General features: G+C 55.5%; 1 protein-coding gene across 5 annotated transcripts in view; it reads right to left on the minus strand.

The window, feature by feature from the left end:
• The window catches only part of AGRN (agrin), a 111538-nt gene that overhangs the window by 36773 nt on the left and 53305 nt on the right, over positions 1 to 21460 (minus strand). For all 5 annotated transcript variants that reach the window (XM_051637159.1, XM_051637156.1, XM_051637155.1 and 2 more), the window contains 5 exons: positions 20512 to 20559; positions 5091 to 5306; positions 3962 to 4186; positions 1070 to 1294; positions 718 to 924 (listed from right to left, as the gene is read on the minus strand). In XM_051637159.1, the coding sequence (XP_051493119.1) occupies positions 718 to 924; positions 1070 to 1294; positions 3962 to 4186; positions 5091 to 5306; positions 20512 to 20559 (921 nt within the window). The remainder of the gene's footprint in view (positions 1 to 717; positions 925 to 1069; positions 1295 to 3961; positions 4187 to 5090; positions 5307 to 20511; positions 20560 to 21460) is intronic.

Genomic DNA, 21460 nt, shown 5'->3' on the forward strand with positions numbered 1-21460 from the left:
CGTCCAACTCATACAAATCAATCCAGTGTTTTGCCTCCTTCATTTTCTGTGCAGGAATTTTAAAACTGGATGTTCCCAACATCCTAGGGACCCAAAGGCCCATCCTATCACATATGCCTGAAAAAGCATCCACTGAAAAGGTCAAAAGCTTCTCCCAGAGATGAGACAAAGACACGGCGAGACCTCCAGAGAGCGGGTGCGCTGGAAGAGTTCCTACGGAGTACCTGGAGCTGGGAGAAGCAGGAAGGCATGGAGGGGGAAGCATGGAAGGAGCTTGGGAACTGGCACTACCCTGGGAGGAGGAATGAATGGCGTGGGCTGCACGGGAGCTGCGTGGTGGCAAACGTGCACCTGGCTGTGGTGGTGAGTGAGGAAAACCAGCAGGACGTCACAGACACTTTGGGACCGTTTAAACACAAACGATTCCTCCCCGCGTTACCGAGCACATCGGACAGAGACAAGACCAAGAGGAACACATGCACACACAGACACCAGGACTGCTGCCTGCTGGAAGGAAAAAAGAACAGGGAGGAACTGATGCACGGGGCTGTTGGCTGCAAAACTGAAGTGAGCCTGACGGGCAGCCAGTCACAACTTACCCGCAGCTTCCCAGCGCCGACGGGAGCAGCGCTGCCCGCGCGGAAAGGACCTGGCCCGGGCTTCAAGTGGCTGCTGGGGCGGGGAGGTGGGGGGCACCAGTGATCCCCCAGTGCTTACCACAGGGTCCGCTGTGCTTTACTGGGATGGCAGCCTTCTGGTGGCACTCGGCCTTCTGGCGCTCGCAGTCGTTGCCGTAGGTGCGGCCGTCGCGGGCGCAGAGGGGCCGGTAGGCGCCGTGGCAGGAGAGGCGGTCGCAGGAGCAGCGGGCGCTGCCGCGGCGGTTCAGGCAGACGGCGTTGAAGCTGCACTCCTCCTTGCACTTGTCTGCCAGGAGGAGAGGGGACAGCACAGCTCACACCCAGGGACAGGCTGGGGTGCTCTGACGGCCGCGGGAACGGCATGGAGGGGGTGGGCAAAAGGGTCAGGAAGGCGAACGCTCCCGTTCGGCGGGGGAGCTGAGGTTACTTACCCTGATGCTGGCACTGCCCTGAACGCACCTTCTGGATCTCCAGCCCCCGGATGGCCCCCGAGCGCCCCATCGTGCACTCGTTGTCGTAAGTCACCCCGTCGTCACCACACACCGGTTCCCTCTTCAGGGGACAGCTCTCGGGGCGGGGGAGCAGGTCTGCCCGGCGGGTGCGGGGGTTCACCCGGCACACGCGATTCATGTCGTTGAGGACACCTTTGCAGGGGTCTGTGCAGGGCCAGAGCAGAGGGTTAGGCACACACACCCTGCCCTCCTCCCTCCTGGCTGTCCCCAAGAGGCTCTGCATCTTCCCCGGCAGCACCCAAGGTGATATCAGCTCTTCCCCAGGACTGAGCTTCTGCAGGACTCCGCGCACCTAAGGACTCATTCTGAACTAAGGACGAGTGCCCCTTCCAAAGAGACAAGAGGAAATGGGCTCAGGTTGCAGCAGGGGAGGTTTAGATGGAATATTAGAAGAAACTTCCTCACTGAACGGGTAATTAAGCACCGGAACAGGTTGCTCAAGGTGGCAGTTGAAACACCATCCCTGGAGGTGTTTAAAAGACATGTAGATGAGGTGCTGAGGGACATGGTTTAGCACTGGACTTGGTAGAGCTGGGTTAATGGCTGGACTTGATGATCTTAAAGGTCTTTTCCAGCCAGAACCATTCTGTGGTCCTGTGACTGCTGGATGGGATGAGCTCTGCCTTTTTTCCCCATCTGGAGCTGTCTTCCCTCCCCTCTTTCTACTGGACACAGCTCTGTACCCTAACCCAGGCAAACCTCCCGAGTCCAAGACGCATTTCCTGGACATTGCAAGATGCCTGGTGCCCCCATCCTGCTCCTCCCACTCTCCTTCCCTGTCTTCCCGAAGTTCTGGAGGAGCCCCAGGGCCACCCACTGCCTTGCCCCACTGCTCTAATCCAGGCTTATCCAGATCCCCCTCTCTGATGAGCTGAGCTCACAGCAGCAAACCAAAACCACAGGCAAAACAAGTGCCCTCTGTTCCCTAATCCCTCCTCTAGCCCTGGATTTTTCTCTTGCTTGTCAAGCACAGTACCTGGAGAGTGCTGATTCATTTTCTGCAGAAACACCATTGAATGTTTCCACCCTTGAATCCTACTACTCTGAAATCCCTACATTCACCACAGGGCTGACAAGGGGAGGAAAAAACAAAGTACCCCATTTCTCCCAGCCTCTCACAAGCAGGTGAGGGACCTCCTTTTTGGCTGTCCCCACATCGTTTGGAGAAGCTGGCCTAGGACAGGGCCACAGCTGAAGTATTTTGCTTTGTCCATTTGCTTTGTTGCATTCCATGGAACGAAGCAGATTGAGGGAGCATTCACAGGACCTACCCAATCCATCTCCCATTTCTCCTCTGGCAGGAGCTGTCCTGCAGTTGCACCAGCAGCCAGCCAGGGATGTGTCACCTCCTTGGAAGCCTCTACAAACCCCAAGAAAATCACAAAAGCCTCTTGCATGGACTTAAGGAGCTGTGGGTAAATAAGACTGCTCTAGAGGGCAGGGATGTGGTACAGCTGAGGAGATGGAGATGGTATCAGAGGGCTTGGGGATGAGGCAGATGCACAGACACATCTGAGGGACTGCATGATGAGAATATCTGGCATGTGTTCTCCCTGCACTGCTCATCCCTGCTCTCTCCCCTCCCCTGCAGTACATCCTCCAGCCTTCCAGTGCACCACATAAAGTCCAAACACCTTCAAGTATTTTCAGCCCAGCAGCTCAACCCAGACCGTCTGCACTTCTCCTGATGCCCAGCCAAAAATCAGGAGGACCTCGAAGGAGCAGTGAGGCTCAAAGCCTCCTCTCTGCCCTGGAAACCAAGGGAGCAGCATCACCTCTTTCTCACCTCCCACTTGCACCCATCTTGCCCTACTTGGGACTGAGCAGTGAAAGCAATTAAAGCTATTCCAGGTTTTCAGCCTGCCCAAACATGTTCCCACACTCCCTTCCCTGGGGACAAACACTGGTCTGGCACGTGTCCTGGCTCATCTCATGGTTTTCCTAATGAAAACAGTTGCTTTTAATTACAAGCATCCACAGCCATCATGAGCCAAAGAGGAAGCCACGCTCGGGGTGGCAGGACTGTGTTTGTGCTCTGGGATTGGTGCCTGTTTGGGCTCCTTTCATGAGGGAGCTGCCCAGGGTCATGGTGAGCAGCAGGTTCCTTGCCAAGGGCAACAGCCAGGGGACTCCAGCCAGGGGAAACAGCAGGAAGGAAAGGATGTGGCACAGATGTTCCCACTGCTGTCTAGGTCAGTGGGTCCCAAGCAGAAAAGCCCACAGCCAAATGCTGTGGGGAAATAATAGAATTACAGACTGGTTTGGGTTGGAAGGGACCCAAAAGACCATCTAGTTCCAACACCCACCGTCAGCAGGGACACTTTCCACTAGATCAAGTTGCTCCAAGCCCCATCCAACCTGCCCTTCAACACTGCCAGGGATGGGGCAGCCACAGCTTCCCTGGGCAACCTGGGCCAGGGTCTCACCACCCTCACACTCAAGAATTTCCTCATCTCCAACCTCAATTTCCCTCTTCCAGTTTTCATCCACCCCCCCTTGTCCTCTCCCTCCCTGCCCTTGTCCCAAGCCCCTCCCCAGCTTTCCTGGAGCCCCTTCAGGCACCGGAAGGTGCTCTAAGGTCTCCCTGGAGCCTTCTCTTCTCTGAACACCCCCAACACCTTAGCCTGGAAGCCCTGGCTTGGTCTGAGTTTCAGAAGCTGTCCCCCCCCCAGCCTGACCTTTCTGCCCAGCTCACTGCTGAGCTGATGACAGCAGGCACACCGACAGGCTTTGCTCCCCACCCCTCCGTGCTCCTGCCGCAGCAGGAACTCTTTTTACAGCCAAAAACCCCCGGGGGATGGGGAGACTCACCGCAGGGGCCATCAAACTTCTTGAAGACGTTCTCCTGCTTGTCACAGGCGTGCTTGTTGAGGTGGCAGAGGCTGCGGTAGTCCTTGCCGTCGCTGCCGCACACGGTGCCCTCGGGCACGCCGCTGCAGGACGCGGGGCACACGCACTTGGCTGACTGGCCGTCAGCAGAGAGGATGCACGTGCTGCCAAAGCTGCAGGTCACCTCTGCACAGGGGTCCTTGGAGCCTGGGGGGTGAGGAGAGGGCACGGGATGAGCACCATGGCCTGCGCTTCCCGGCCGCCCTCTCCTGCTCACTCCTCCTCCTTCTCCCTCTCTTACAGGACCAATAAGCTCAGCGCACCCCTAGTATCTACCTAGGCAGCCCCAGCTCCTCTGAGTGCCCAGGAACACGCAGGATGGGGCACACAAGGAAGGGAGCTCACTGCCCACCTGGCCCTTCAGGCAGCCCCTCCCTTGGAACCCTCTCAGCCTGGCTGCTTCAAGCTCCTTTCCCTGCTCTGAGAGCCTCTCCCTTCAGCAAACGAGCAGAACAAGGGTCCTCAAGGCACCTCCTGCAAATTGTAATTAGAGGAAGAGCTCAAGGAGCAATTTCCTCACTGATGGGGAAGGGCCAAAATCTATTTGCCAGCTGTTTTTGCTCTTTTTTTTTTTTTTTTCCCTTTATTTGTAATTTTTTTTATGATTATTATTTTCAATAAATCACTCGGTGCTCTCTCCCCTCTGACAAGAGCCCCAGCAGGAGCCCCGGGTGCAGATTTATTGCCAGCCAGAGCACTGCATGAGAGAAAGGTCAAGTTAATTTACTCGGAGATGAGGAGACTGGGCTCTCATTTACACAGCTCCTTGCTCGCAGCTGGTGGTGAATGCCAGGCTGGGGAAGGGCTTCCATCAGCCCACCCAGCCTCTGCATCCCCCTGCTCCCTCCAACTCCCCCCCACGGCAGGGGTGACCAGCCTGGTGCAGCAGGAAGCTGCCCGAGATGGAGGGCTCAGACACCTTGAGTGGCCATCAGGGATTCTCTCAGCATCCCTTCCCATCAGACCTGACCTCAACCCCCAGGACATCACCAGCAATGCCAACAGGAGCTCAGGAGGAGTCTCCCTGGGCTCCCACAGCCCTTGCACTCACCGCACGGTCCCTTGCTGATGACTTTGATCCTCCTCTGCTGGTTGCACTGGGCCTTCTCCAGCTCACACTCGTTGCTGTAGGTGGAATAGTCGGAGCCGCAGACAGGAGCCACCACCACAGGACAAGCTGTCTTCTTGCAGACACAGGAGGCCTGGGAGGGGTCTGTGGAGCTCCTCTCGCACACCGCCCCGAAGCCGCACAGCATCCCCCGGCAGGCTGCGGGCACACGCGGGCAGGTGAGACACAGCTGCTGCCCCCCAAAAAAGGTGGGGTGCAAGAGCAGCACCCCAGTCCAGGCTCCCACCCGTCCCTCCCCTCTTGTCCCTGGCAGAGCTCCTCACACCACCCCGGGGCTCGAGGAGAGGCTGCAGCCCTCCGAGGCACAGCAAGGGCCGTGCCAGGGAAAGGAGGACGCTCCAAGACAGCAAGGTCCTCTCCTGGCTCAGGACATGGATGCCACCATCTCAGCCTGCTGCCCCTGGCTGCCTGCCAGGAACCAGCTGTTTAGGTTGGGTCCTTCTCCAGGGACACCAAGGGTGTGTTGGAAGTGTAAAGGGGGCTGAGCCAACCTTGCCAGAGCCACCCACCCCAAAGCCACATGTCTGAGAAGAAGAGTTTGCCCTGTCAGGGCTGCTGCACCCCGAGCCCCCACCTCTTGCCCATGCCCAGAGCAAGGGCATTCAGGAAGGGCACAGGTAACCTCAGCACTGCTATGGTGTGGAGTTGACAGCACAGAGACCACTGGCAAGGGTAGGATGGACAATAGAGTTGGTAAAGCCTTAGAGAAAGCTTCCTCTGAAGAGAGGCTGTCCTTGCCACAGCCTGCTCTGTGCCCCTTCTCACTCCAGTCTGCCCATTCTACTTATTTCCAGCATGAGCTGAAGGAAGCAGAGTCTGTCACCAGCTGTGCACCACAGCAGGGAGGACAAGGTCCTCCCTTGGTCATCACCAGTGAGATGCCTCCAACCCCATCTCAGGAGGAGCATCCCTAGGGCTCCAGAAAGCACTTGCACTGCTCAGGGCTCCTCTGCTCAAGCCTTTGTGAGTCCTCCACAACACGCTGTGTTTTCTGCTAGCCACCAACAGAAAGGCAAGACAAGGAATGGAGAAGAAAAGACCCTCACCTGTTCTACCTGTTCAACACACACACGGCTTTATTCACTGCCATTTATGCAAAGCAGCCAAATCACGTGCCTGGTGTCTCCCTAAAGGAGATGCAGGAACCTCTTTATCACATCCACTAATCAGAGCAGCCAGCACAGACCAGTTCAGCATCTGAATTGCTAATGTGGGAGGAATTCTTGGGCTGGAGGGAGGAAGGGAGATGGCAGGTGTCTCCAAGCCTTGGTGGTCTGTCTGCAGGGGAGACAGTGACAGCAAGAGATGCCAGAGCTTTCTGCCTGGTGGTTACAGCCCTGGGCACAGCCCTGCACGCCCCACATGCACTGCTGGGCTCACACACATGCACACACACAGGCACACACACAGGCACACACACAGGCACACACAGCCCCTGCACCAGCACCCATGGCCCTGGGCAGTCCCCGCCGCCCAGCACCTTCCCAGGCACACAGCACACCTGAGAGGTGGGGACTGACCTACATACCAGAGAAAGAGAAATCATAAAAGGCAAAATAAAATGCTCAACAGCAGCTCATTTACACTTCAATTCCCAGGCATTTGCCTTTGACTGCCTCGAGATTTTTGAGCTCATATGCTCGGCAGAAACGCAGCACTAAGAGACTAATATAATCAAATAAAAAAACTCTCTTTCTCTCCTGCCCAATATCTAAAAGCAATTCATCATTTTTATGAAGCACTCTGGAATAGTCTTTCCTGCTCTTTCCGTTGCTGCTCTTTCTATCTCTTTTTTTTTCTTCTTCCTTTAATTGCTAATGAGCCTGTTAAGCTCTGAGATGAGAGGGCTCGGGGAGGTGTGCGAGTGAGGGATGCAAAAAGCAGGACAAGAGGGGGTTCACCCAGCAGGTCTGTGGAGCTGAAGTGTCACTGCGTGGTACATCATCAGCTGGGGAGGCAGAGATGGAGCTGCCTGAGAGATCAGAGCTACCACAGGGAAAGGATGCAGATCTGGGATGCAGATCCAGCCTGGGGCAGAGTTCAGCCAGGCAGCTGCAGGAAGGTGGAGGGGGGGGGAAGAGGTGCCTGTATGAAGGCACTTGCCTTCAGGACACATCATCCCAGGTTCAGCTTGTTCAGGGAAACCAAGCTGGGAAGAATGCCCAGGATTTCAAGATATGTGACAGGGACAGCTCTCTTCTTTCTTGAGCTCTTCTGTTCTTGTCTCTTGCCTCAGAGTAGGGGAAAAGAGCCTCACACATCCAAGGTGAGGGCACAGCCGACCCAAGTCTGGTCCCACTCAAACTGGGGAAGTTTTCAGTGAGATCCAGTTCAGGGCAGCACTTCAAAATCCCCATCCTAAGGCCCTTGTTGCTGTTTTCAGGTGCATTTCCTTCCCACCCAGCAGCAAGCGTTTTGCTTTGGGTCCTCTGCAGCAGGCAGGAAGCAGAAAAAGCTTCCCAACACTGGACAGGACTTCTGAAGAAATGAAAAACATGGCTCATGGTTTTGACTCTTCTTCAAAGAAACTTGTAAAATTGTTCTTTCAGATTCGGAGCCAACCTGTGTTTTGCCAACTTTTAAGTGATCCTCCCTGTACTTGTTTTGCCCACATATATTTAAGAATCTCGAAGTGATAAAAGCAATGATAAAAGACAACAAGACCACAAAGTATTGTCAAGTTAATTGGGTCAAGCCACATAAAGGAAGCTGATGTTTTATCAGAATTGATGTTTCAGTCTATCCTTGCCCCCAGAATCGTATTTCATAAACAGAGAAGGGACATAATAGGCCAATATGTGAGCAAAAGAGATGATATAAAGGGTATTTATTTACCTCCTGTTCCATGTCAACTGAGTGTTGTCAAAGTGAGCTTTTACAGCTCTGGGTTTGACAGACACTTTCCCACTCCCTGCCAATGAGCTCCATCCCTGGAGAGAAGCTCACACACTCTGGTGCCTTGGAGCTCACCCTGACTGTCTTGTGGACACCTGAGCAGGCTGGAGAGCAGGGTTATAGCTGGGTGCCACCCCCAGACACCCTCCCTCAGTCCTTCCTGTCACGAGGACCCAGCTTCCCTGAGTTTCAGTGCTCTGGCTGAGAAGTCGACAAAGTGAGAAGGAATAAAATGCTTCAAACTGGAAACACATTGTGACAAGCAAATTGGTCATTTCAGTTTCTTTCACTTCTAATCGTCGCTGGTGCTCCTGGTGGAGGGGCCTATTTGTTCACAGCAGATGATTCTGAGAACTCATCCATCCAAAGCTGGGATGCAGTTGGATGATGCAAGGTCAGAACACCAACAAGAATGAAACTAAATGCCTCAATTCTCCTGCCAGACCCAGGAGATGAAACAGGTTCATTACGCCTGCTAAGATGACTCAACCAAACAAGCTCTGCAAAGGATGAAACTCAGAGGCAGCTTCCTTCCTCCCCAACATGTCTCTCTCTATCCCTCTTTCTCTCTGTAATTTTACCTGGAAGGATACAAGAAGTGTAACCATCACTGATGTGGAAGGAATAAAGGTTGGGAAATCAGAAGCAAAGAAGAAGAGGCTGCTCTTCCATGTACTCAGCACTGACCAAGGCTTCACCTCCTGTTCCCTGTGCAGAGCCACCACAGGTAGAGCAGCTGGGCGAGGGCAGAAGGCAGCAACAAGCAAGGCACAAAGTGCTCTTGTCCTCATGCTTGTACCCCACAGTCTGAATAAACACCTAATAAAGCCTACAGAAGGGCAAGGACCTGTCAGATCTGATTCCCAACAGTGCAGGTGAAGCCCATGCTGCCAAAAGCACGGGCTGCAGACTGCTCTGTTCCCAGCACTGCTGCCACTCCAGGTGCCCAGAGCTGGGCTCTGCTGGGCATCAGCCCAAGATAAAACACAGGGACCTGTCCGGGCAGACAGGAGTGCAGAGCTGGTGCTCACCAGCATGGCAAGGAAATCATCCACCTGCCCACCTGCCTCAGACAAGCACCAGATACCACGGATGTGTAGAAGGACCAGGACACTGCACCTCTACACCAGCACCAGGACAGTGACCAGACTTTTTCCTACCAGTCTGCTTTCCACATCACTTGACGGACACACCAGGGTCTCAGCCAAGCCTTATCCACAGCAACCCTGCAGCTGGAGGCTTCTGAGCCAGCTATGGTGGACACCTCTGCAGGGCGGACACCGGAAAGCAGCAGTGAACCAGAGTCAGCGTGAGCGTGTAAATGCTTGGGATGTTGGAGGCTGCAGTTCACTGCATCTTGTTCCCCTGGTTGCAGAGGGGAGGTGAGATCTCTCAGCACTTGCTCAAGTGCTTCAGAAGTGCCTGCAGAGCCCAGGGCCAGGCTGTGCAGCCAGGCCGGGGGGCAGAGTGGAGCTAAAGCGAAGCACAGTCTGGTCAAACCAGCCCCAGGCTGCAGAGCCCAGGCTCAGCAAGGCTCCTGGCAAACAATGAGAGCAGCACTTGTCTGGAGCAGAAAAAAGCTGCAGCTAGGAGCTGACCTTTCCCAAACCTCCTGAGCAGCCGAGGATGAGGGAGAGAAACAGCTAAAGCGAGGTATCCACACAGCACTTGAGCAAGCAGGGCAGAACAAAAGGGAGGGCTTGGGCTCATTGTAACCAGGCTGAATACCAGCCAAGCCTCTCCTTGTCTCTTAGCAGCACTGGAGCAGAAACAGGACCATAAATAACAATAACAACAACAATAATAATATGAATGTGCACTTGCTAGAGAGGGAGGGAAAAGCAAAAGGTGTTGCTGCAAATAATTCATGTCACTGTGCCACACTGAGTCAGCACGACTGCCTGGGCAGGCAGGCCAGAGAAGCCTCCTCTTCCTCAGCAGCCCCAGGCTGAGCCTGCAAAAGCTAGAAAGGCTTTGAGAAGAGATCAAGGCCAGGGGAAAGACTGTTGGGGTTCAGAGCCCTGCTCCAGCTAAGAGACACTTTGCTCTGAGGCTCTGCAGGGTCCTGCAGGGACTGCCTGGTTCAGGGCAGAGAGCACGAAGGGAGGATGAGGAGTTTCCCAGGAGGCAGAGGGGCAGGGGCAGCAGCCAGGCACAGGGACCAAGTGACAGAAGCCACCTATGGAAACACCTTCCCCAGCCTGCCAGTGATCCTCTGGACCGATGCACAGGAGGGATGCCAACATCAATGAACCACAGAGAAGGGAAGAGGAAAGGAGAGAGATGACAAGCTGAGAGGAGCCTCTGGGAGCCCATCTAGGCTGGCAGCTGAAAGTGGGGTGGGAAGGGGGAGCATCAGGGCTGCAGAGCACTTCTCACTGCAGTCTGGGCCCCGAGCTGCTGGCACTCAGCAGAACCCAAGCACTCCTGCAGAAAGCACAACTACCCGTGGCACCAGCACGATGACAGAGGTTGGGATCCAAGCCTCCCACCCCATCCGTGACACCTTCTCAAGCAACCCCTAATTAGCACCAGGGAGGGAGGGGGCTGCTTCGTTACCAGGGAAGCCTCTGCCAAGGTTCAGCTCAGCACTTCCCCAAGCAGGCTGTGCGGGCACAGGTGGCTGGTACTCCAGGAGTAGCTGCCAGTGCAGATGGCACCAGCTCCACCTCCTCACGTCCAACAGTGCCTGCAGGTGCCCAAAATGCTGGAAGGACAGCCGAGGAATAGGACAGCTCCATTGTGGCCAACAGAGAGGGCCAGAGCCACCATGAGGACAGCCAGGAGCCACTGAGGCTCCTCACACACAGCTCGGCAGAGAGATACAGGAGCTGGTGTGAGGGAGCTCAGGAGAAGGTGGCCAGTGAAACCAAGGCTCTGCTTGAGCTGGGCCCAAGAGACTGGGCAAAACTGGGCACAGCACACACACATTTCCTGACCCAGCCTGGACCTGCACCTCCTTGCCAGCTGCCAGCTCCAGGTAGAGCTCTTGGGTGAGCTTCTCAAATCCACCCTGGCCTTCTTCTAGTAAGGACATGCACCAGGGAGATGGCAGCAGGCAGGGAGGGTGGAGAGCAGCTTCAGCTTCAACTCCCCATCCAGTTCTGTGCCTTGGTTCTCCCATTTACCAAAGAAAAAAAAAAGAAAAGAAAGATAACAATAATTACCAAACCCCCAATGTCAGCCAGTAAATAGCTCAATAAAGTAGTAGGGATTAATAACAAGCTGGCTTCATCAAGTGCTTTGAGATCTTGAGGTGAAGAGCTCTATATAATAAGCCCCAAGCATTCACACTGGCTGTTTCTCCAGCTTAATAACAATAATCATAAACGTAATGTCCAAATTGCTCTTTTCCACTGTACAGACAAACTCCTCCTGGAGCAGCTTGCTGGCTGCTTATTGCACCCTGCCAGGCTGGCTGCAGAGCCTGCCCACTGGGAGGAGCACCAGGGAGGTGCCCTCCAGGATCCAAGCTTTCCCTTTAGCAGGAATCTTGCCAGGAGAGGAGGAGGAGGAGGAGGAGGAGGGCCCTGAACACCCACAGAGGAAGGGAACGCTGGGAAAAGGCACAGGCAATTCCTGGCAGCTCCCCTCTCCCCAGCCAGGCCTGCCTGCTGAAGGCACAACCTGTGTTTGCCAGCCTGGACCTGTTCCAGATCCCGGGGGAGTCCATCCCTGCTCCAAACAGGCTGAGAAAAACAATCAGAAAAGCACAGCTGGAAACTTGATTACAGCTTGTGGGTGGGAGAGAGGAGAGTGGGATGTACCTGCTTCCAGGGCTTCAAGCATCTCCAGGGATGGAAAAGGGGCGAGAGAGAGAAGGAGAACAGCACAGGACAGCCACTAATCCCCACAGCAAGGGCCACAGGCAGCAGATGGAGAGAGAAAGGCACTTCCCTGCAGCACACTCAGGAAGGTTTGAGGGCACCCTGCACCTCTGGGCACCCACGGGTGACCAAACCCCTGGCACTGGGTGCTCCTGTTCACGGGAAGATGGAAGAACGAAGATGTCCGTGCTAAACGTGCAGGGTGGCTGCCTCTTACCTATTGCTGGTGGATTAAAAACTCTCCCTCTCTTGGAAGCAGCAGGTGCTCCCCTGGTGGAGCCACTTCAAGCAGACTGGATAGGGAGAGCAGCCCCAAACTGGTGAGGCTGGGCAGCAGAGGGGAAGAGCTGTGAGGCTTGAACACATCGCTGGTGCACAGGGATGAGCACGGAGCCAGCACGCACCTTTCCATCCCACCCAGCACCACTCCCTGCTTGGTCCCCAGGGGTAGGGAGGTCACTGGTGGGCCACGCTAGTGACTTGTCCTGTCTCAAATGCTGCCTCAGAGCAGCCACTGCTCAATACTTGTGTCAGAGAGGCAAAGGCACCATGATAGATCAGGCAAGAGGCTCTGGACAGCTCAGGCTGAGGGACCTGCTGAGCAACCTGCCATGGGCAGCTCCTCAGCCAGCAGACAAGATGGACAAGCAAGGTGGTAGAAGCCAGCACACCTAATAGCAAAGGGTGAGGGGCACGTGGCAAACCCCAGGGGCCAAGGTTGAGCCCTCGCTCTGGAGGAGGGACGAGGCCCCACCAGGGCTGGCACAAAGGGAAGGCAGCAAGGAGCAGAGCTGCTCCGGGGGCTTCCCCCTGCTGAGAGGGCAGAGGGAAAGGCAAAGCCCTGGGGACAGAGCCGTGCTGTGACAGGCCAGCACAGGCCAGCACTGCTGCTGCGTGAGGTGCCCGTTGCCATGGAGATGGGCTAGGCTGCCTCTCCAGCCTCCCCGAGCACATTTGCTCCTCTTCCCCGGCCCAGCCTCCCACCCATCAATATTAATCACATCAGCCAGGGCTTGCTCGGTGAGGGAGAAGGAGCCACCTGCCACGCTGGAAGGTCTGGCCTGGCAGCAGAACTGGGGGGTCCACTCCACGGCTCAGCATCTCCAGCCCACGCTGAGCTCAGCACCAGCTCTCCAGGAGCAGGAGCACAGAGCCACGGAGCTGGTGTCATTAACACCACGCTGCTCCACCCAGGCTTAGAGCCCTAGCCTGGGCACGGCCAAGGCAGCACCAGGAGCACCCCAGCCCCGAGTCCCTGAGTCCCAGTTTTGCCCATTTTCACCCCGTTTGCACCCTGTTCCTGCCTACAACGCGGGCAGTGACTTCATGAGGTGGATGTGAGAGCACAGTGAGCCCCAGGGAGCAGAGCAACAGCCCTGCCAACAGCCCAGCAGGTACCAAGGGGACAGGGAGGGCAACAGCCCTCCTTGCTCAGCAGGTCTGCACATCCTCAATTCCATGGTTTAGCCTCAGAGTTGGGCTACACTGCAAATCTGTGCTCCCCAAGCCCACAAGAACCTCTGAAGAGCAAGTCCTCAAACCACCTAAGTTTTCAAGCCCACCCATTCTAAGGATGGAAGGTCCTTAAGAAGCTGAGTGAACGGTAGGCTCCATCACCCACTTTGGCAGCCTCTGTGACACACTCAGCTCTCCAAGGATTCTACTTGCACAGCTCCATGGGTGACAAAGATCTCTGGGAAACCAAGTACCTCCTCCTGATACCACAGCGTGGTCACTCTGCCCCCCCAAACACACTCTGCTGCATCACAGAGATGGCGAGGAGAAGCCCAGAAACGTGACCATCACCAGTCACAACTTTTTACAGCCCAGCTGCCCGACCAAACACGCTTCACCTCTAAAAGCCATCACGACTGCAATCCAACCCACGAGCAGCAGAGCTGCCAGAGCTGCAGCCCGTCCTCTCGCAGGGCTGATGCCAGCGATGAGGGCAGCAGGGGCAAGGCAGGACTGGGAGGAGAGCTGACTCCATGGTCTATAATTAGGGGTCGGTGGAGGTGGACAGCAAGGAAAAAAAGCTGATCAGTTGGAAGATCTAACAGCAAAATCATGTGCTGGAGGCAGAGAGATGGTAGGGAGCACGGCGAAGGTGGAGCTGGGGGCGGGCAGGAGGAGTCGAAAGCATCACGTTCTGGGCTCTCAAACATCAAAGTCAGTCTTGCAAACCAAACATCATCTGGAAAGAGTCACTCATGAATCTATCACAAGCCCCCCGCGAGAGCAGCTCCGAGCAGAACGCCACGGCTCCTCAGCCCTGGAAGAACCCATCAGCAGTCTGGAGAGGAGAGGTTTGGAAACACGTTCCAGGTGCAGGAATCTGCCCCATGGCAGAACACCCCGTGGCAGAACACCCCATGGCAGAACACCCCATGGCAGAACACCCCCAGGCCAGCAGGAGGGAGCCCGGGGGGGTGGCAGCCTGCACACAGCCCACGCCAGGGACAGGGGCCAGGGCAAGAAGGAAAACAACCTACTCAGGTGGTTTGAACCTGCTCCCACCTGCTTGCAGAGGCCACGCTCTGCAAAGCGTCGTGTTTACAACTCAGGGAGATTAGAGAGCTCAGGCAAGGGAGGAGGCTGCAGCAGCCTCTGGGTGCCTGGAGGGGATGAGGGTTCCTCCCCAGCCACAGCAGGTCCAAAACCAGAATGGGGCTGCAGGGTGGGCAAGGCCAGCACGTGGCCCTTTGCTGACCTTCCCTGGCCACTCTGCAGGCTCTTCTCACAGCCCAGCTCTCTCCAAAAGGTGCCACGCACCAACTCCAGCACGAAACAGCCATGGGGAAGAGAAGACAAAGCAAGACCACTGATGGTTGTTTGTCACGAAGCCAGGAAGGTCTTGGGAGACCCGAGGCACAGACTGAGCTCCATCTGCAAGCTCAGCCATCTGCAGCCTTAGCAAGGACCTGAGAGAGGGAAAACCAGGAACACCCCAGCAGTTCTCCCATCTACTCCCCCTCTAACACTTAAGCCACATAACATGAAAGTGCATAAATTGATCCCCAAGAGAAAGCTCAAACCTCACTGTAAATGGAGAAGAAAACACTCTCAAGAGATCAAAAGTGGTGTCTAATAACTGCTGCTACCTTATCTCCTGCTCAGCTTTTGAAGAGCTATGTTTAGCATCTCTCACCTCTCCAGAGCAACCCTGGAGGAGTGTGAGCTGGCTTGGCTGAAGAGCCCTTTGCTGTGGTGTTCAGGGTGTGGATCCCAGGTGGGAAAACCTTTACTCCCATGGTGGCAGCAGCCAAGAAGGCCAGGCTGGGCCATGGGGTGAGGCCATGGGAACAGTCCATGGGGACAGAGGCTCCAAAACATAGGGTTGGAACATCAGCAAGAAAAAAGAAAGGGGAAGCCAAAGGCTTCAGTGACTTAATTCAGTGCAGGATCCCCTGGGCCAGCTGGGGGACAGCCAGCTTCACCCTGCAGCCATGAACTGCCCAGGCTCCTGGGGCAAAGAGAAGAGCACCCCAGGTTCAACCCCCCGGCCTGAGGTGGTGGGTGCAAGCACCGTAGCAGCAGTGCAGGAGATCAGCAGTTCAGCTTGTGCTGCAAAGAAGCCTCAGAGAAGGAGCAGACAGGAGGCAATGAAAAGGGAGAAGCTGGGGCAAAAAATTCACCTTGCGCAGAGCAAGTGATCTTCTTGTCTCTGCTCTGTGATGTGTGACAAGACTTTTCACCACGCTTCGATGCTCCTGGTCTCTCCTTGCTCAGCAACACCAGCCTCAGCCCAGAAGCTGATGCAGCCAGAGGGGCAGGAACACCAGCTCCACTCCCACTGCTGGGCTCTGCCTTGGGACAGGATCCTCCAAACGCACGTGCCTCCCTGGAGCATCCCTTCCCCACACCCACCTGCTCCTTGACACAGAGAGGTGAGGGCAGCCCAGCAGCTGTTGTGGGCCTGCAAGGAGCACCAGCAAGACTTAGCATCAGTCCCTGTGCCTGTCAGCACTGCTAGGTGTGGAGGTGACACAGGTGGACACCGCAGCTTGAGGCCCTAGAGAGACAGATCATTGCTGGAGGGGATTGCTTTCCCTGCTCCTGCAAGTCAGCTCCCAACACCTTAAACCACACATGTGGAAGAGGAAATTCCTCACTAGGAGGGTGGTGAGAGCCTGGCCCAGGTTGCCCAGGGAAGCTGTGGCTGCCCCATCCCTGGCAGTGTTGAAGGGCAGGTTGGATGGGGCTTGGAGCAGCCTGGGCTGCTGGGAGGTGTCCCTGCCCGTGCAGGGGGGTTGGGACTGGATGATCTTTAAGGTCCCTTCCAACCCAAACCAGTCTGTGATCATACTACTGGGGCCAGGAAAAGCACGGGTGCAAAAGGAAGAGAACATGGAGTGGTCAGAAAAGGCCAGGGGCTGCAAAATGCATCTGGGGGCACAGAAAAGCCAGGTCTGCAGCACCTCCCCATCAGACTGAGACCAGCCCCTCCACAAAGCCTGTGCTCTGGATTCATTTTGCAGCATCCAAGCCTTAGATTGGCTTGTGTCAAAGAGGACCAGGCTGGGATTAGCAGCCAAAGCCAGCAGGGTGTTCCAGTGCTGCCATGCACGAAGGGAACTAAATTGAAGAGCTTGTGTTTTATTTGAAGCTGTATTTCCAAGGTTCTTTTCCCAGTGTTGTCACCCCCCTGAGCAGGCACAGAGCTGCCCAGAGAGCCACCAGGCTCCCTTGGGAAGCTAAAAGCCTGACACCCTCGGGCACAGAGGGGGTGCTCTGGAACATGTAGCACTGTTTGCACCCCACAAAGGCAGAAGGGTGCTGCCTGGAGGGAGTCACCAGAGGTGGAAGGGAGCTGGACTTGACCCATAAGAGAGTGCTGAAGGACACCCAGCAGCCAGGTGAAAAACAGTGCCCAGGACTGAGGGCACTGTAGGATTAATCCACTAACCAACTGCCCACACAGACTTGTAAAACCACCTTCAGCAGGATTTTCTCTGCCTAAACCCCCCCCATGCCTGGACTAGTTCTGCAAACCCCAGATTTCTGGAGCTGGCAAGCACAAGAAAGCATTTTTTCCAACATTTCATTCCTCCAATATCCTCATCTCATGCATCACTGCTGCTTTTGTGCATCCATAAATAAGTGTCCAGTGTTGCTCCCTTGGCCTGGGGTGACAGCTGGGCCAGCATCTCCCTCCGCACTCACCAGAAGGAAAAGGGAGTCCAGCCTTCTCAGATGTTTCCAAACCCAGCAGAGACAGGACCTACAGCTGGCTGGTGCCATTATCACATCTGCAAAGGTGCACAGATGCCAGCAAAACGGGCTGGTCCCCACCCCTCCTGGTGAGCTTTTAAGACTATCCCTGTCCTCACCGCAGACCTCGCTAACAAGTACCTGCCCTGCATCCCTGCAGAGCACCTGGGAGAGGGGCAGAAAGAGACACCACGAGCCTGTGCCCCACCCTTTGGATCTACCCCAGCTCTCTCCAGCCTGGCTGCACAGCTCCAAGAGGTCTTATTGCTCTCCCTGCCCTGCATGGCTCCACCCAGGGATGCTGCGAACCAACAGCAACCCAACCTCTCCGCCCGGAGGCTGCAAGAAAATAGAGAAGGGAGGAGGTGCCCTTCAAATCCTCCCCCACCATTTCTTTCACCCCAGGGTAGGCAAGAAGGCACAGCCCCCCCCCTGCCTGCCCCCTCGCACCACACCTGCCAGCCCTCCCCCTTCCAGAGCACTCCTGCCCTGGGGAGCTGCAGCTGAGCCAACATCCACCCCCACTCCCTGCACCGGCGCTCCCAGGCTCCTCCTGCCACCAAGGAGAAAGGAATATTATCCAGCTTGGATGCCACGAGCCAGTCTCTCAGCTGGAGAAAAGGCAACAGCCTTCACTGCATTTAAGCTCTGTGGAGCTTAACAAGCTCCTGCCCAGCTGCAGGACCACCAGCAGCACGGGAGATGTGGGAGAAAGCAGCGAGTTCGCAGCATTGATGGCCTTGTTTCCAAATGAAGCAGAGCTCACCCTATAAATCAATGTGTGGCTGGAGAGTTTTCCAGGGTAGAAACGGGGATTGGAAGAAAAGGAAGAGAGAAACAGCACTCGAGTGCTCAGGAGAGACACATCCCTACCCAGCCTGTCACCTCCAGGGTCACGGCTGCAGCCCCTTCTGTGTGGGCAGGATGGGGTCTGTGCAGAAAAGATGCCCAAAGTGTGGGAAGCCACTTGTTTCAGATGAAAACAGAGGTCTGATGTTGCCAGGGCTGATGATGATTTATTTCTAGCTTTGCACCACCATTTGGAAGGGGAAAGGACCCCAGCAGGCCTTCCAGGAGCAAGTTATCCAGATAGAAACCACAAGTTGCTGATCCTCAGCAGTGGGCAGAGGTTTGGCTTGTGGCACAGGCTGCCAGCTGGTGGCCACTCACTGCTCACCACAGAGCTGTGCAGACTTGTGGAAGACATCCAGAAGATAAAGAGGCCACAATCCTCAAGGAGCCCAGCTGGAGAAGCAGCAATCAAGGGGCCATGCTGTGTTCCATGCTGGCACTGTCACACTCCTGTGTTGAGACAGCCCCTGTGGACTGTCCATAGGACCAGAGCCACAGCTCCAAGCCAGCCCAGGTGATGAACACTGCCAGGCTCTCCTGCCCAGCAGAAGCCACAGGGACCAGCCCCTTCACCCTGGGTAGGACCTCCTCCCCATGCCCCGTGCTCTTCTCTATCCAGAAACTCTTCCCAAAGACAACATGAGGCATTTGCACCATATTAGACTTGCAAAAGGAGGCACCTCATCTGGCACCTCACCAAGGGTAGTTGTTTTCCATCTCTGGTGGGGACTCGAGATCTTTTGGAGCATGTCATCTAGATGGGCTAAGCTGCTAATATTTTGGAGCCCTAAGCTAGGAGTTACACCTACGTTCGTTTTTATTTTTGCTTCAGATGTCTCCTCTGGTCCAATTATAGATTAATCACATTTTATCTCGCATCCGTTTCTCCCCCGCCTCCTTCCCCACCCCCATCAGAGAAGGAAAGAAAGAAAGAAACAAACGTGTTATTAATTGGCTGCTGTTCTCTGCTGGGTTCTTACCCATGCACGTGAAACTAGGGAGGCTGGGGAAGGTGACTGAACAGCCTGCCAGCAGAAAGCAGGGCATTTGAAGCCTGATTTTCAGAGAAAACAAAGCTCCTGTGATGACATTCTCTGAGCATGTGCTTGCCTGCCTGCATCCAACAGCTTTTCAAGCCATTGACTGATAACAGCATGGCCTCAAAACCCAAAAGTTCCTACAGGTCTGTGAAAGCAGAAGGCTTTAGCAAGCCCAGAGAAAAGGTGTGAGGTGCTGGTGAGCACACTGCTCATCAGACAGCAGGGAATCCATAGGTGAGAGGCAATCAGTCCAGCACCCGACTGCCTCGTGACAGGCAAGGTCAACATTTGGAGGCAGGGATGGAATTGTTAGGAAATTCCAGAAGGAGAAACCTCGGGGACCCAAGTAAGGATGGGAAAGGATGGAGGGCTGTGCTACAGTCCCCCAGAATTTACATGCCCACACCCTTTCTGGCCAGGACAATGGAAATACCTGGTGCCCAGCTGAACACCAGTTTCCATTTTGTTCTTGATGCTGATGAGGCTGAAACCTTTTGCCAGCTGGAGCTCCAGCCCAACAGATTTTTTGGTAGCACTTATACAGTGTTAGTAACTGACTGATCCAGGACTGGATGGGCTGGGATGATGGAGCTTTGGCTGCACAGCAGAAGCAGCAATTTCATGAACAGCCAACAGCATCTCAGCAACCTCTGCTAGCCTCAAAACATCACCTCTCCATGAGCTGCTCATCCCATGTACATCCACTGGAGATATTCCTTCCTGCTTTGTACCCATTTAACCTCCTGCTCCCATGAGCCAGCACAACCCACTCCAGTTCTTTCCCAGCAAGACCAAGCCCTGCTAAGGCAGCAGAACATCCCGGGAAACACCATGTCCACATTACTCCCCTGAACAGGCATTCTTCCCTGCTCCAAAGGCAGGGTGGGAGGTGGCAGGGAGGGTGCCTGCTGCCCAGGCCCCAGTGACATGCAGCCTTGAGCTCCAGAACCCACAAGGTGCAACTTGTCACCTCCCTCACTGCCCTCCCCGGGGCTGCTCTGACACGACACCAAAAAACCAAAGGGACCAAGGGAGGCACAACACTGTTTCTGGCTCTTTCCTCACGCTAACAGCCCATCACCTTCTCGGGGTCCTTCCCTCTCCTGCAGCTCTGCCACAAACCACGGGCACACGTGCCATTTGCTTTTTTTCATTCCTTTGTTGCCTGCCTGCAGAGCAGCCAGCCTTTCCAGGACAGCCACTGGATTCAACACTGCTGCTTTTAAGGAAAAGGTCCCTTTCTCCAGTCCCCTCCCTTCCACAGCCTCAGCAGATAAACCAGCAAAGCTCTGCAAACGGCAACACACGGGAGATCCCAGCTCCCTCTCCAGCCCGTGCTCCCGCATTCCCAGGGATGAGGCGGGCACAGAGAGCAGCCAGTCAGCCACAAAATAGATCACTGGGTCAGGAGATGCTGCTCCACCCTCAGCCACGGGAAGCAGGAGAAGCTCAAGCCACGGAGCTCTCAAGTGCCCCCAGAGCAGAGGAGCTGAGCTCCAGCACGGACGCTGTACTCACCATCTCGCGGCGTTGGCGGCGTCTGCGTGAAGTAACTGTTGGGCTTGTCTGCAAAGAAACAAAAACCACAGGGCTGTCAGCACTTAGTTCCTTTGTGCACACTCTCCCCTCGCCCCTCCAGACCTCTGCCCACGGCTCCCCAGCAGCTTTCGGGCCAGCATTTCATGCCTTCAGCACACACCTACCCTGCACAAGCGGGCACTGACTCCCAGGGAACGCCTGGGAGGAAGAAGGGAGCAGCAGGAAGAGGAGCCAGGAGCCCCAGCTCTCCCACCTGTATGGATGGAGCACCTCGTGGGATCTGGCAGCAGCCCTCCCTGCCTGGCAGGTGGGGGCTCGTCTCAGCCTGTCATGTGCCATTTCATCAGGGCTGTGATTATCACCTCTCACACCCCCACCCACCTGGGCACTGACTCACCCAGTCCTAGGGTTGAGTGGGACTCAGTGGGGAACACTGCAGCCCCCGAGGCACGAAGGCAAAGGTGGGAGAAAAGGGTAGCCTGGGGCAGCAGAGGAGAAAGATCCTACAGATGTAACCCAGAGCAATAGAATTACAGGATGGTTTGGGTTGAAAGGGACCTGAAAGATCATCAGGTTCCAACCCCCCTGCATGGGCAGGGACACCTCCCACCAGCCCAGGCTGCTCCAAGCCCCATCCAACCTGCCCTTCAACACTGCCAGGGATGGGGCAGCCACAGCTTCCCTGGGCAACCTGGGCCAGGGTCTCACCAATGTCACAGCAAAGAATTACCTTCTAACATCTAACCTAAATGTCCCCTCTTCCAGCTTAAAGCCATTACTCCTTGTTCAATCACTCCATGCCCTCATAAAAAGTCCCTCCCCAGCTTTCCTGTAGCCCCTTCAGATACTAGAAGGTGCTTTAAGTTATCCTTGGAGCCTTCTTTTCTCCAGCCTGAACAATGTGACCCAGCCTCACCACCAGCCAGCC

Source organism: Apus apus, chromosome 20, assembly GCF_020740795.1.
Source record: "Apus apus isolate bApuApu2 chromosome 20, bApuApu2.pri.cur, whole genome shotgun sequence".
NCBI lineage: Eukaryota > Metazoa > Chordata > Aves > Apodiformes > Apodidae > Apus > Apus apus.